This window comes from Chelonia mydas, chromosome 26 (assembly GCF_015237465.2).
Source record: "Chelonia mydas isolate rCheMyd1 chromosome 26, rCheMyd1.pri.v2, whole genome shotgun sequence".
NCBI classification, from domain to species: domain Eukaryota; kingdom Metazoa; phylum Chordata; order Testudines; family Cheloniidae; genus Chelonia; species Chelonia mydas.
Window position 1 is genome coordinate 10,343,346 of NC_057859.1, and position 16,162 is coordinate 10,359,507.

The 16,162-nt window shown below is 45.3% G+C and overlaps 1 protein-coding gene across 2 annotated transcripts in view; it reads left to right on the forward strand.

The window, feature by feature from the left end:
* Positions 1-16,162, forward strand: part of ARHGAP25 (Rho GTPase activating protein 25) — a 47,755-nt gene that overhangs the window by 21,335 nt on the left and 10,258 nt on the right. Inside the window, exons 3-6 of one of the 2 annotated variants that reach the window (XM_007065478.4) lie at positions 1,651-1,738; positions 3,164-3,283; positions 7,916-8,123; positions 14,136-14,268. In XM_007065478.4, the coding sequence (XP_007065540.2) occupies positions 1,651-1,738; positions 3,164-3,283; positions 7,916-8,123; positions 14,136-14,268 (549 nt within the window). Of the gene's footprint in view, positions 1-1,650; positions 1,739-3,163; positions 3,284-4,485; positions 6,532-7,915; positions 8,124-14,135; positions 14,269-16,162 lie in introns of those variants that run through there. The other variant, XM_043536301.1, reaches the window with a different exon arrangement.

Below are 16,162 nucleotides of genomic sequence, written 5' to 3' on the forward strand. Positions count from 1 at the left end.
ACTGACATTTTTTTGGTTTCTGAAAACCATTTTTCATTCAACTAAAAGCTAAGCATTTTAACCCAAAACTGATTTTTTCCCCAGGTTTTCTCCCCAAATCAAAACAAAAAAAAAACACCCACTCTGCCTTTTTTGTGGGAAATTTCAATGACAATTACATCAAAAACAAAAAATTGTGGAAAATGTAAAGCCATTTTTTTGGTTCAGATTCTTTTCATGATGACAAAATTCCTGTCAGCTCTAGATATGAGCCTGCTTCGAGCTAGAACACTAAGACTGGCAGAGCTGCCCAGGGGATGTAGAGATGCTACTCCCATTAATTTCAAAGGGAACTATGCATCCATATTTCCGTTGAGAACCTCAGCCTGCAGCAGTAGAAGTTCACTATTAATTATTATTATTGGTATTACCATAGCAACTTGGTTCATTCTTTTAGCACTGCCAAGATGCTGGGTGCAATCCCCGCATGTGGCCTGAGCAAAGTGGGCTACATAAGCACGTAATTAGCTAAAGCCCTCTCTGTTTCCATCCATGGCACCACCTCCTACTCCTGCGCTCTGCAGCCCTATTCTGAGGCATTGCTTGTGCTGAGTCATGCAGTTATGTCTGCCAGCCGGAGTCCACATCCCTTTTTAGGTTGGACATGTGATCTGATGACGTGGAAGCAAGAGTCACAAGCCAGATAATCTTGGTGATACCGACTGATCTAACTGCTGTAGCCTTTATTGTAATGGAATGTAACCTGCTCAGTCAGTTGGAGCTGGTGCTTTTCTAAAATCCACAGTGAGAGAATCCAGGCTAAAGGAGATGTTCCTCAAACCTTCTCACCTTGTGCCCAGCCAAAGGGATATTCTTCTTAAATAACTGGCTCGATGGTGGTCCTGCTGAGAGGGATCTGGGAGATTACAGTGGATCACAAATTGAATGAGAGTCAACCGTGTGGTGCAGCTGCCAAAAAAAAAAAAAAAAAAAGCTAATGTCAATCTGGGATATATTAACAGGAGTGTCGGAAATAAGACCCAGAAGGTAATTGTCATGCTCTCCTAGGCACTGGCGGAGTAGTGTGTCCATTTCTAGGCAACACGCTTTCAGGAAGATGTGGACTAATTGGGGAGAGTCCAGAGGACAGCAACAGAAATGATGAAGGTTTAACCTGGCCTACGTGGAAAAGTTAAAAAAACCAGCTGGTTCAGTCTTGAGAAATAAGACTAAAGAGGGGACCTGTTAACAGTCTTCAGATATGTTTAGGGCTGTTATAAAGAGGGTGGGGATCAATTGTTTTCCATGCAGGTAGGGCAAGAAGTAATGGACTTCATCTGAAGTAAGGGAGGTTTAGGTTAGATACTAGGGAAAACTTTCTAACTATAAGGGTAGTTAAGCTCTGGAGCAGGCTTCTGAGGGAGGTTGTGGAATTCCCATCATTGAAGGTTTTTCAAGGACAGGTTGGACAAACACCTGTCAGGGATGGTCTAGGTTTATTTAGTCCTGCCACAGTGCAGGGGGATGGACCTGATGCCTTTTGGAGGTCTCTTCCAGCCCGATATTGCTATGATTTTATGAGTATTGTATCTATCACTACCAACGTGGACCAAACAGGAGGGTTTTATTTTTAAATGGCTGATAGAAGGCTATTGCTGTCTTTGTTTCTAGGGCTCCCTGTTTCTGCAGGGAAGCACTATCAAGGAGTCAGTCAGCAACCCAGAGGAAGCGGGGAAGTTTATATTTGAAATCATCCCAGGTGAGCATCGTGACACAACACAGATCTCCTGTCTGCTTCTTGTCTCACAAGGCTAGACATCGCATGCTTATGGCTTAATATGGTGCCCCAGCTGTAGATCCACCAAGCATGGGGGAGACTCACTGGGAGAGCTGGTTGAAAATTTTTTGATGGAACGGTTTTCTGTGAGAAAATGCAGTTTTGTCGCCATCTAAATGTTTTCTGGGAACAATTGATTGTGGCAAAAATTTTGATTGGAAAAGTGTCAAAATGAATGATTTTGTCTTTCTCGTCTCATTTCAATGTCAAAACATGTCATAAGATAAGGTAAAAATGTTTCATTTCAATGTTCTCATTTCATTTGACTTCCTGTTGGCTTTTATATGGTCAGTATAATAAATTCCAGGATTGTCACTCTGTGTGCCTCACTCTGAAGCCTAGAACATCTGTTGAGTCAGTGTGAAATGATGGAAACCACGACAGACATGGTCCAGCGGTCTTTTTTGTTCAGAATATCCCCAGGTTCAACCATCACTGGGATTTGTAGTTTGCAACCTTCCAGTTTTTAAGATCTCAGCCATTTGATATTACAAATTACACCCATGCGATAGCATAGGCTTTTAGCTGCTAGCAGGCTAATATTATTTTCAATCTTATATTTTATTGATATTTTATATTATATTATGGTTTGACATTATCGAAACAAAATGTTTCCAAATCAAAATTTTTCACAATTTCCATTTTGTGAGAAATTTCACAATTTTCAATTTGTTTCTGATTCGGAACAAAACATTTGAAATGTCAGGAAATGACAGAAATTCCATTTTCCAGCCAGCTGTACTGACTGGGAGATGAACTCCAGTGTCCTGACCAGTGCCTAATTTGCGTCTAATTAAAAATGACTAATTTCAACTGTGCGTGTGTTTTTCACTCACAGTCTTAAACTGATGAAGAACTGCCACATTCCACTCCAGAGTTGGCTGCTTTTTACTGGTGGCTAAGGGATTCCTGTACAGTATACATAGGGCCTGATCCTCCTCTTATTTACACCAGGGTAAACCAGGAGTATCTCCTCTAAAGTCGCCGGAGTGATATTGTTGTGGTGGGAAGAGAGTCAGGCCCCAAATTTGTAAATCACTCTGGAAAATACTTTGGGAGAAGGTACCAGGTAAATGCACCAAGGAGAGTGTTGAGAGAAAACAGGATACCTCTTCATTCCACCGTGATGTTAATTTTCTATTAGTTCATTTCCTTGGTGGAAAGCTTTAGTGATGGAGAGATGGTGTAAACAACTCGTCTCCCTGAGACACCACCTCATTTTACAGCCAGATAGAGATGAATGGGATAATGGGTTTTTTGGGGCCCATAGCACTTAGCTAAGAAATCAATAAGGGCTCGTGTCTTTGTTCCACCCCCAACTCCCTTTACGAGTAATTATTTTTGCAGGGGTCTCGGGAGACCAGAATCGAACAGGACAAGACTCCTATGTACTGATGGCCAACTCCCAATCCGAGATGGATGAGTGGGTTAAGTCTATCCGAAGAGTGGTGGGATCTCCATCAGGAGGTAAAGGGGAGCTGAAATGGCCCTGGGTGTGGCTTTTATAGCATAGATTAGGGGTATGGAACAGCTGCCATATGAGGAGAGATTAATAAGACTGGGACTTTTCAGCTTGGAAAAGAGATGACTAAGGGGGGATATGATAGAGGTCTATAAATTCATGACTGGTGTGGAGAAAGTAAATAAGGGAATGTTATTTACTCCTTCTCATAAACACAAGAACTAGGAGTCATGAATTGAAATTAATAGGCAGCAGGTTTAAAACAAACAAAAGGAAGTAGTTCTTTCACAAAGTGTGGAACTCCTTGCCAGAGGATGTTGTGAAGGCCAAGACCAACAGGGTTCAAAAAAGAACTAGATACATTCATGGAGGACAGATCCATCAATAGCTATTAGCCAGGATGGGCAGGGATGATGTCCCTAGCTTCTTTTTGCCAGAAGCTGGGAATGGGCAACAGGGGATGGATCACTTGGTGATGACCTATTCTGTGCATTCCCTCTGGGGCACCCGGCATTGGCCACTGTCAGAAGACAGGATACTGGGCTAGATGGACCTTTGATCTGACCTAGTATGGCAATTCTTATATTTTTAACTTTCACCCAAGGAAATCAAAGCGTTTTACATATGCTAATTAAACCTTTCAACATAGCTGCCATGTAGGTACATGTTGTTGTAATGGGAGCATGGAAGGGTTACGTGTTATTTATCTACATATTATTATTTATTTGTTCTGTGCAAGTGCTGAGGATCCCTACTCACAGATCAGGACCCAACTGTGCCAGGTGCTGTACAAACAGAGCAAAAGGTTGTCTCTGCCCCCAAAGAACTTGCAATTTAAGTAGGGTGCTATGGACCTGATCCAGGTGTCCCATGGAAAGAGACTCCCATTGGCATCAGTGGGCATCCAGCCCTAGAGTAACTTCTAGCCGGGGCTCTCAGTGAGTCAGTGGAAGAGACAAGAATAGAACTCAAAAAAAAAAATGAGGACTTGTGGCACCTTAGAGACTAACAAATTTATTTGAGCATAAGCTTTCGTGAGTTACAGCTCACTCCATCAGATGCATGCAGTGGAAAATACAGTGGGGAGATTTATATACACAGAGAACATGAAACAATGGGTGTTACCATACACACCATTACGAGAGTGATCAGGTAAGGTGAGCTATTACCAGCAGGAGAGCGGGGGTGGGGGTGGGGGTGGGGGAACCTTTTGTAGTTCTGATTCTCTCGCTCTAACTTCTCGACCATACTGCCTTTGTCCCATAGCCATCTGGCCCATTCTCAGCAGAATGTCACAAGGTTTGTCTTCGTAACATGGGCATCCTGGTCATCTCCCCTCCCCCTGCTGGGTGCAGGAGAGCATTATAGCATCCGGTTCCCCACGGCCCAGCACCTTGTGCAGCTATTTATGCCCGTGCAAAGGGGGAAGTGGGGGAGACGAGCCAATTAGAAAGGTAGTGTTTTGTAAATTTGTCAGTGTTGTAGATACACCCAGAGGCAAAGGGAGTATCAACCTCATCCACCTATCTTAAGGATTTCCAGGAGTGCCCATCGCTGTAGTATATGACCATTACAGTGCTTTATAATACTAACTATACATTTTTAAAAAAAAAGTAAATATTTTGCTCATGATCTTCCGGCATTATTGACACTCCCCGCAAGTGACATTGGAGCAGCCCCGGGGTAAAGTATACAACAGAGGAAACTTCTGTGGTGGGCTCAGATTCCTGGACTGACGGGCTTTGCAATCAAGAATGATTCGTCTTCAGAATTAGTAGTATTTCATACAGGAGTAAACTGAGTATCTATCGAGAGAGAGGCAGCATAGTCCAATGGACTGAGCACTGGACTAGAAATCCGGAGGCATGGGCTGTGTTTCTGACTGACCTGGACAAATCTCTCCTCCTCTGTTTCCCTGTCCATCTTGTCTATTTAAGCCCTAAGCTCTTTGGGCAGGGACTGTCTCTCACTATGTGACTATACAGAGCCTAGCAAAACAGAGCCCGGATCTCAGTTGGGGGCTTTCAGTGCTACTGTGATTCAAATAATAACTATACCCAGATGAAGACCTGATGTTAGTGGGTTGGCATTGATTAGAGCTTCTTTATTCCAGCCAAGCCGGTCACTCTGCTGTAGTTTAGGTTCATGTTTAACAGCCAGTTTTTCTATGTGCTCTAAAATCCACTCTGATAGTTTGGAAAGTTGCAGTACCATCAGTGGTTCAAAACTAGGGTCATTTGAGCAAGGGATTTCCAAGATCAGCCCCCTAAAAAGTCACATGATCGCAAATAAAGACTCCAGCCCTGACGCTCATTTACACCAAAGGAATTGCGCTGGCAGGGTAAAGTGGCCTTAAAGCAAGTGTAAATGCAAGCCCCAGAGTGGTGTAAAGGGGCCGCACGGTAAATGAGGATCCAGGCCTCTTTTCAGTGATGTTGACCCATACCATGTTATAAATTAACTCGGGGGTTAATGGATTCCCAAAGGGCAGGCTTGAGAATAGGACAGGCTTGAGAATAGGATATTTTGTACATCTGCATGCCTCAGGCTTGGGTTGCATCCCCCTTGAAAAATGCCCCCGGTGACTCACGCAGATAAGGCAGCTGTTTGTTAATTTGCTCCACGTTAAAAAGCAGAGAGGCTGCACTGAACGAAATGAAACCTTTCAACATGCCTCTGAGCCCCTTTACCAGCCTGACACCCAAGGAGCATCTCTGAGCTGGCTGACATGCTACCCATGTGTCAGACGGAATGACGGATGTAGAGAACCATGTTGGTAGAGGGTTGATTTTTATGATCCTCCAGGGTGATAACTGAATGGCAAATAATGAGTTACTAAGAAAAAGGAGCCATTTATACTTTTACTGAGTACAATGACAGGTTTATGTTCATTATTTAAAAGCAAAAGGGAGTCTTTTGTCAATGAAAAACACACCATAAGGCAGGTGCTGACAAGTCTTGCGGTTCCAGACAGGAGTATTTATGAGCATAATGCTGATCTGCAAGAGATACACAAGGATTATTTCAGCCTTCGGAACAGGAGGTGAACACATTGCGGGGCAAAATCTTGTAAGAGGCCGCGGGACCCTTTGCCATTAATATTCTGGAGCCACTTGGGTGTAGGGCGTCCCTGCTGTCATCATGCCTAAAGCCCCGAGGATGAAGAGCTGGGATGAGGGCTGCTGCATTCCAGCCTTAGGGATGGTTTTCTGCTGGGAGTTCAGGAGGAAAAAGCCTTTGCTCCGGAGGAAAGGTACTTGCCCCCTTTTTAAAAATAGAGCTGACTGGCGGAGGACACATTAGGGATTAGGCTAGGGAAAGGCTCCCAGCCCAAAGCCAGTTGGCGCTGCATTACGAGGCTGTTTTTCCTTTGCCATCTTAGTTTTAAGACCTCTGTTTTACTAGTGATCTCTCGTCTCTGATTAAAAGAGGCAGTGAGGTCCAGCAGGGGACTGGAAACCAAGAATCTCTGAGCTCTAGCCTGGTTCTAACATTTGACTTGATGTTAGCAGCTTGCTCGACATGGAAGGGCCCAGTTTTTAGAACTGCTGGGCCGTTGGCATCACCTGGAGTTAACTCATCGGCACCTCCATGGTGTGTGTCAGTGGCAGGGGGAATGAAGTGAGATATCCCCAGCCCTCTTCATTTTTGCTGTCCTATTGACATTTTTCATATTCAGTCCTAGTCTCCCCCAGCACGTTTCTTATATCCCCATCGTGGCTGTATTTCAGGCTCCTCATCTATAAAGCAGAGACACTACTATTTAATACCAGGGTGTTCGGAGGAGGGGTTAGTTAACAGTTGTTTGGCATTTAGAAGATGTAAAATATTAACACTATTTGCAGGAAAGGGTTTAACACAGGTTAATTTAATTAATCGGAAGATGTTTTATTTTCCGTCATTTCTTCAGTGGTTTCTATGAGTTACCCTCTTAGATTTTCTCCTGATGTCTCTGCCATCAAACACTCAGGAGGAATGTTTGTAACAAAGTGTTTGCCACTGGATATTATAAGACAAAGATAAAGCAAACTTCCACATGGGCTACCTCAATCTCCATATCCCATGGCATGTTAACGTTACCAGCTGGTTGCTGTGCAGTGCTGAGGGAACTTATAAACGGAAACATGCATAAATGAATTGAAACCGTGGCCTCAAACCCTGAACTTTGGGGAAGTTCAGAGCCGAACTTTTTCTGCTTATCTGAGGGCAGGGATTTCCTTTAAAGGAGTTTCAGTAGAAGTTTACAACAAGCAGGCAGACAGAGCATAAACTGAGCTACATATAAGCATCAAGAAGATGTCTCCATTGCACCCTTTGGTATACTGCCTGAAGCATCTTGCAGTGGCCACTGATACTAGGCTAGATGGACCATAGTTCTGGTCTGCTCTAGCAGTTTCTAAGTTTTGATGACACGGTGGGCCAGATTCTCAGCTGATGTAAATCAGCATAGCTCCATGAAGGTCAGTGGAGTTTGAGCTGGGGATCTGGCCCTGTATTGTCATCTAGCAACCAAACCTCTGTTCAGCTTTGAAAGTAGCTCCATACAATGACAGTATTACAAGGGACCAGAGATAAATCCCACCGCTGCCTCTGGGCCTACCTCTATCCTTTACTAACAATACCCTTCTTCTATCTAGTGGTATTTGGCCAGCGCTTGGCTGAGACTGTGGCATATGAACAGAAATTTGGGCAGCACCTGGTTCCTATCCTGGTGGAGACATGTGCAGAGTTCATACGCGAGCACGGCATGAATGAGGAGGGCATCTTCCGACTGCCTGGCCAGGACAACCTGGTGAAGCAGCTGAGGGACGCATTTGACGCTGGGGAAAGGCCATCTTTTGACCGGTAATCTTTATGTTTCCTGATCCCACCCAGCCAAGACCTTCGGGGTTCAGTCTGTCTATCTACTGCTTTTGTTAACTGAAGGCTTGTGGAAGTCACTGGACTGGTTGATCTCCGTGGAGAAGCAAACAAGACCCTGCCCATTTTGCAAGAAAGATCATGCCCCCAATTAGAAAGGAGGGTTCAAAAAAGATGGGGGTCAACTGAAAGTCAAAGCCTGCGCTGTGAGAGCAGGGTTGGAGGCATAACTGGGCACCCGGGTCAGACAACAATGCTTATTGTTTTGGAAAAGAATCCCAGAAAGCTACCAGCGCCCCCATGTGGGGAAAGCCTTGGCTGGGATGATTTGATTGGGGATTGGTCCTGCTTTGAGCAGGGGGTTGGACTAGATGACCTCCTGAGGTCCCTTCCAACCCTGATATTCTATGATTCTATGAAAGGTGCTGGACTGACAGAAATTCAGGTCCCCTCTTTACCTACAGAACACGCTCAGCAAACAGCCGCAGTGCAGATCTTTCCCATAAACTCTGCCTCGACAACGTGCCCCAATCCTGCCCGGAGGAACCACCTCTAGGGCGGAGTTTAGTCCTCATGCCCCATTCGGCCCTTGGCCCATCTGCTGAAACCACCAGTTACTGGTGACTGTAATGGGCAACTTGGGTGATGCGGACAAATGGCCACTAATGAGGGGTTTGGCTGAGACCCACAAACTCACTCCGCAAATATCCCCAAATAGTCAGGAGATGACAGGAACTTTCAGGTATGGCTGACCTTTCCTTTTAAATGTGGAAGGGCAGGTTAGCGAAGGATTTCAAGGAGATGTTACCTATCAGCAATCACACTTTGCTTACAAAAGGAGACCCTCATGTAATACTTGATCAAATTTTGGTTGTTGAGCTTTTTATGGAGCGGGTTGGATGTTGTGTAGGGGACTCTGATGTGCAGGGGGTCAGACTAGATAAGATGGTCCCTTCTGGCGTTAATCTCTATGGTTTTGTCATTTTTCAAACTGGGATTAACAGCAAATGCAGAGCCGAAGAACTGAATGTTGTAATGAGGAGGAACCATTTTAACCACTCATTTCCCACCTGCCAAGACACAGATGGGAAACAAGGCCCCAGAGGGAGGGACACAGGGAAGCTGCCTGTGCTAGGAGTTGAACATGATATGCCATCAACTTCTTCAGCATAAATGGTGTTTTCTCTCATCTGCCTTTGCCATCAGCCATGAAAGTCTGGCTGAGGTGGAAGTGAACTGGGGATTGTCATTAGGCTCAGTGGAGAAGATTCTGGGTGGGTCTTATTTCATTCATGCTAAATCTGTAAGGATCCTATCCCTCCCTCAGCCCCAGTTGCTTTTCCCACTGATTCTTTCCTGCTTTCAGGTATATCCCACACTGGTTTTCCCTTTTCTATTGCATTGAACACAGGCTGCTTGTCGTCACTGTCAAGGCCCTTCAGAGTCAGCCCTATCCCTTTCGTGCACGGTTGACCTGTTGACACTTGCCTCTGACTTGCACAGGATGTTAGCGTCCATTGGCGACTTGTGAAATTTTCTAACAAGCACCACGGTGCTTTCTCCCATGCTGCCCCACATGCCTGGGAGTTGCTCCCTGTACACATCCATTAAGCTACCTCGTTACCCGTCTTCAGATCCCTTCTTAAAACTCTCTTCTGCCCTGATGCCTATAAAAAAAACTTAACAACGGCTAGGCTGCTGGTGTGCAGAGACCATGCCCTATCATGCGGACCATTGTTTCCTTGTACTCCCCCACCTGTTGTCTCTTGTCTTATATTTAGATTGTCAGCTCCTGGGGGCACAGACTGTCCTTTCATTTTGTGTTGGTACAGCGCCTAGTACAACATGGTCCTGGTCCGTGACAAAGGCTCTGGGGCACTACACTACAGCAATACAGAGAATAATAATAATGAATGACAAGGTGTAACATCTGGTCCTGCCTCAGCATGGGGGGCTGGACTAAATGACTTCTTAAGGTCCCTTCCAGTCCTGCATTTCTATGATTTACCTCATTTTGAAAAAAAGAGGATTTTTCATACCATTCTCTGTATCCCCCCCAGCCTCCAAACCATGTTCTGTTTCCTAATACAAGGCTAACACAGAGTTCACATTCAAGACACTCTACCAACCACTGCAATCACCAATAAAGGGCTTCATTCTATATCTCAGCTCCCCTCCCTCCAGGTATGTGCTATTGTAGAAGTTATTGTAATAGCATAAACTGCTACCTTCCCTCCCTGCACTCTATCACACAGGCCTTGCAAAAAGAAAGGGGTGGGTTAAGGTTTCTGGGGCTCTCTTTATAAAGCTTCCTGATTTGACTCATTAGTTCCTAATTGATCCCCTTCCCCTCAGTGAGCTGTCCTGTCTCGTTATCCCTAACCCTTCTCACCTGCTTGGAGATGGAGTTAAGCCCTCTGTGATTGCTTTTGATGAAGGATCTTGGGGTTCGGTGCTATATACACAAGGGCCTGATTCTCCATGCCCTGAGCCTGTGCAGTCACATAGGGCAGTGCAAAATGTTGCTGACTTGGAATGTGTGTGACAGGTGTAAGCACTCCCCTCAGGTGCAGGGCACTGGGGGATCAGACCTGGCTCAGGGATTCTGATCTAGGCCCACTCACAATACTGGAAACAAGGAGGCGCACGGTTCTGTGGGTGTAGATGAACCTGTCTCTCTCTCAGACATGGCAGTGCCCCTTTCTCCACAGGCACCAGCCAGATCTGGGCTTATTTACCTGACCTCTGCAGTATCGGCACCTTGTTTGAGTCCTGCTCACATCAATGGCAACTTTCCCACGAGGACTAGGATTTAGGCTGATCCTTTCAAAACTGACTGCCGATTTTGCGAAGCTCAGCTTTGAGATCCCCTGAACCTGATTTCGGAGGGGCTGCTCCTGATATCAAAGAGTGTTGCAAGGGCTCAGTGCTTCTGAAAATCTAGCATGAGCTAGAGCTGAGCTGAGCTGAGCATCCAAAAAGGGAGATGCCCCCAAATTAGAGCTCACTTAAAGTTTTGATTAATTTCCCCAAGGTGCAGTGCTGGGAAGTGAAGTACTGTTTTTAGCAGCCTAGCCCAACACTTTAACCACAAGACCACTGTTCCTCTGGGGCGTTTTTCTTTATATAGAAAGGAAAGTTCACATAAGGGCAGTTAGGTGCACCACAGCCCTTACACTTAGAATAATCCCTGGGCCAAGCTGACATCTGAAAGTCACCGTGTCTGTTGTGTTTGAAACCTGGCCTCCCTGGGTCTTGCTTGTTGGAGCAGAACAGCTCTGAGCTTCTGAATCATAACCTGTCCTGTCCTGGCAAATCCTCTTGTTACAACCTGTGCTGGGTTCGCAGGAAGGTAAAGCCTTTTTGCAGGACAACGCTTTGCAATGGGACATGAAAGAAAAAAGGATTAGCCGTTGTTTTCTCAGTGCCCTGTAATGTTGGTTTTGTATCACAGGCTCTGGGATAAACAGTTGTGTGAGTCCCTAGGGGAATCATTGGATGGTGATAACACTTTGCACTTAAACTGAGAATCTCTAAGCTCTTTACAAACATGGGGAGTGATTTGGCTCCCCCTGGACCAATGGGAAAACTCCGATTGACTTAAATGGCAGGGGTCTTGGGCTTGTCTACACACAGAAGTCATACCACTTTAGCTGCACTGGTGTAATTAGAATGGTATAACCTACATAGTATGGACTCATTTATATCTGTATAAAGGTGCTTACACCAGGATAACTACTCCTATATAGGCAAGGGAATTAGCAATACTGGCAGAAGGCACCTTTGTACTCGTACAACTGAATCCACCCTAGGGATTTCACCAGTATAACATTAATGGTAAAAAAAAAAAAAAAAAAGCAACAACCCGCACTACTAGTTCTCTAGTACAAAATCTGTGTCTAGACCAAACCCGAGTCTCACAGCAGTCCTGTGCAGAGCCGCAGTCCTGCAAATACTTACATGCGTGCTTAACTTTTAGCATGTGAGCCGTCCATTGGCTGATAGTGAAGCAGAGGGCTTTGCTTGTTAAAAAATATGATACCCCTGACCAACAGAGTTATGTCAGCAACAGCACGAGGGTAGCTGCAGTTATACCCGCAAAAAAGCCCTTTTGCTTATTTTCTTTGGGGGACTGGTCTAAGCTCAAAAGCACACTTTAGCTGGTAGAGGTTCTTTTTGCACTAGGAGGGTTTGCTGGTACAGCTGTCCCAGGAATTCCTTTTTCGTGGAGACACGGCCTAAGTGTTGACAGGATCAGGCATTAGGTAGGTAGAGAGGCAAGACACAGAGTGGTTACATGACTTGCCACAAGGGGTATGTCGACAGAACCATGGTAGCATGTCTTAGGGTCCAGGTCAACAGTCTCAGGCTCGTGGGGCTAACTCAAAACCAGCCATGGTAGACTTTGTGGCTTGGACTGGCGCTCAGGCTCTGAAGGCTTAAAGCCCACCCTGCTCCCTAGACTTAAGAGCCCGAACATGTACACTGCTATTTTTTACACCATTAGCGTAAGCCCAAGTGTGGTGTTTTAACACCATAGCGTAAGCCCTCTGAGACGCGTGGCTGCAGGCTGCTGCTTGCTGTGTAGACGCACCCACAGTGAGCCAGAGACAGCACCAAGAATGGCAGCTGCTCTAAACCCCTGGTCTAGACGATGTTTGAGAAGGATGCACTTCGCCACTAGTGGATTTGAAAAGAAGATCTAGAAACCTCAGTATAAAGCGCGTGCACACCCAGTGCCATGTTTATGGGGCTGCGCTATCTGCAGCAAGAGGAAATCAATCCTTCGGCCTGTACGTGGGTCAGGACTCAAGAGAAAACAGGTGTTACCATTTCTGAACTTTGATCTAGACTCTGCAAAGGCATGTTGTCAAAATCTCAGGTCTTGGCGGTGCTTAGATGACAGTTAGGCCACCTAGATCACTGATCAAAGCAAAAGGACTAAGGACTAGATTCTCCATACACCGCTCTCCTCTGTTTTTAGCAGAGCAGTGCTCCCCTCTGCCTCCTCTTACTTTAATTCCTGGGACGGACTGGGGAAGACCAGTCACTGGCTCTTTTTATATAACGACGACAGCAACAACTTCAGTCTCCTTTCCAAGGTCTATTTTGTTTTTTTTTCTTTTGGCACGGTCATCTTTGCCAGCACGGGGCTGTGGCAAGGTGCTTGTTAGAGAAGCGTTGATGCCGAGCAGGCAGGTGAAGCTCATGATATTTTGTTTTGATACGGTCTACAAAAATGGTGGCCTTTAAAGCATTTCTCAGTAAGTGAGTGGTCGGCTTTAAAGAAAAAAACCCAACAGCCTAAAAAATAGATGACCTGGTGGATTCTTGCCAGCAGATTGTAACAGTTTAACAACTTCAAGGTAGGTCAAAACAGAGACCTATCTTGACAGTGTCCTTTTTGACAGAATATAAACTATATGGTATGCAAAGCTGCAAACATCTGTCCTCGCAGAATATGTTCAGTAATTGCCGTTAACCTTAAAAACCCAGACAAGCTTTGCCAACTCTGAATGGAAAAGGCCTGCCAAATATGTGAGTGCTAGAAAATATTTGCCTGTTAAGTAAATGCATAAAAACACCCATGACTCAAATGTAGGCTAGGAAAACACTACCCTGATTATGAATGCTCGGAAACCACCAACGCTATGGCCGAGCAGAACGATCTGCCAAGCAGCCACTTTTCTTCCACTGTCTCCTTTAGTCCCGTCTCAAAGCAGTGGGTGCTGTCTGGGGTTCTCTGCCTGGTGTCCCCCACTGGTGGCCTGCTCCTACACTTTTAATTTGTTCCCACTCTTTAATTGTCCTCTTGTTCCTTTGCGGCCCCTCTCCTCTCCTGAGGGGGAAGCTATTGTTGCTCAAAATAGGCATCTTTTCTGAACGCTAAATTCACTCAACCAAATGAACAAAACAGATGTATGGTTCCCTAGCCAACAGTGTCTGAGTCTCAGTTGAGTGTATCCTTTTATTCCAATCTCACCATTTATTCTGCAGCGATACAGATGTACATACGGTGGCCTCTTTGTTCAAACTCTACCTGAGGGAACTCCCAGAGCCGGTTGTACCCTGGTTGCAGTATGAGGACTTCCTCCTGTGTGGAATGCTTCTGAATGCCGATGAAATGAAGGTACCAATGACTGTGCATTTATTCCCCCCACGCCTTAAAAAAGCACTTGTTGGAAATTGAAGTGCTTTACGAATCAAAAGCGTCTACAATTCAGTGCTTAAACACAATGGTGATGGATGTGCTAGGTGGATAGATTAGATAAAGGGAGGCGTATGGGAATAGATAGATAGAAAAGAAGAGACACAATTTGGGGCAGGGGCTGTCTACTACTCTGTGCAGTGCCTAGCACAATGGGGCCATATTTTTGGTTGGCCCTTAGAGTACTACCGTAGTAAATATAATTAACAACAACCCCGCTGGTGTAACTCGACCAAGTTTGGGGTTCACCGACGGCCATGGACTTACACGTGGGACAAATTTGGTGCTTAACAGTCTCAGAAAAGTAGCTGAGAAGACACACTAGCATCCTGGCCAGTATTGGTGCCCTAGGGAAAGATACTCTTTGCTTTCTCCCCTTCATCCCTTGACTCATCCACCCTGCAGGCCCCACCTTGGTGTTGTCACTTCCAGCAGAAGAGTGTCTGTGTGCACACTCAGTTGCATGTTAGAGGGGTTTGTGCGTGACTAACCGGGTTTTAAATCCAGAATGTGTCTTCATGTCTGAATTGCTGTTAAAATAAGTAAACTTAGCTCCCCAATCTGACCACATGGGCTTACCTATCTTAAGGTTTAGCTGTCAGGGGTGCCCCGTCTCTCATATTTCCTTTTTTAGCTGAGTCCCTGCAGTAAATGATCAGGGCAAACAACTATCAGAGGAAGGAAGTGCAACATCCTGCAGTGTCACTCTGAGTAGCGATGGTGGTCGGCGGGTGAGCACGAAAGGAGATGGGGCAAATGCAGAGGTTGAGAGAAGCAAAGAACAGATGGGAACAATGGTTTGGGGAAATATGAGTGAGTTATTGGGATCAGAACTTTCTTAGCAGCTGGCCCCGCAGCAAGAAGCTCATTCCAAGAACAGAGAAGAGTTACTGGGGGTGACATGTCAAACAGATGACTTCAGCCTTGCTCTCTCACAGAAGCCACACATCCAACCAACCAGCCATTGTGTGTCGCTACCTGTGGGGGACTGAGGGGAGATCTATATATATATATATATAGACGCTGAGAACCCATGGCTTTCTTTTAACATTCCAGTCACTCAGATAGAAACATAGGAATCGCCATACTGGATCAGACTAATCAGTATTGTCCATCACACTAACGGGACTATGATAATGTGTGTGGTGTAAAACTTATCTTTAGAGATAGTCAGAAAAGATCAGGTTGACATTTCCTTTGACTTTTAATTTGTCAATGGAAGTTTTTAGTTCATGGGGGCAGAGCCTATCTTTTTGTTCTGTGTTTGTACAGCAGCAAGCACAATGGGGTCCTGATCCACGGCTGAGACTCCTAGGTGCTACCACAATTTTGTTCCTGACTTTTGGACCACTCTACACAAGAGTAAGGCACATCTGTTAATCAACAGAGTGTTCTCAAAGAGCTGCTCTGTTTCATCCCAGTGGTGGCTGCATTTCAGTGGTGGGTGATTTCTGCAGGTAGTTTCACTTTGGGATCACCCATGCCATGTGATAAATAATTTGACACAATAAATGTAAGAAGAACATGCTAGGTCAGATTCTGAAAAGAGCTCAGCACGTTTCAGAGTGGAGTGCTTCTGAAAAACTGGCCACTTATTTTGCGGCTTTAATGGGAGGTGAGATCTCTTGAAAATATGGCCCCGACTGATGATTCAGCCTCTTAGAAAATCTTGGCCATGTCACGTATCAGGGCTTCTAAAGAAATAAACATGTGGATTCAATTCCAAAGGCGAGCAAGAACTGAGAGGAGATATCACACCAGGATGTCGTTGGAGAAACTGGGCAAATTCACAGATGGTTTGGAATTCAGATAAGTT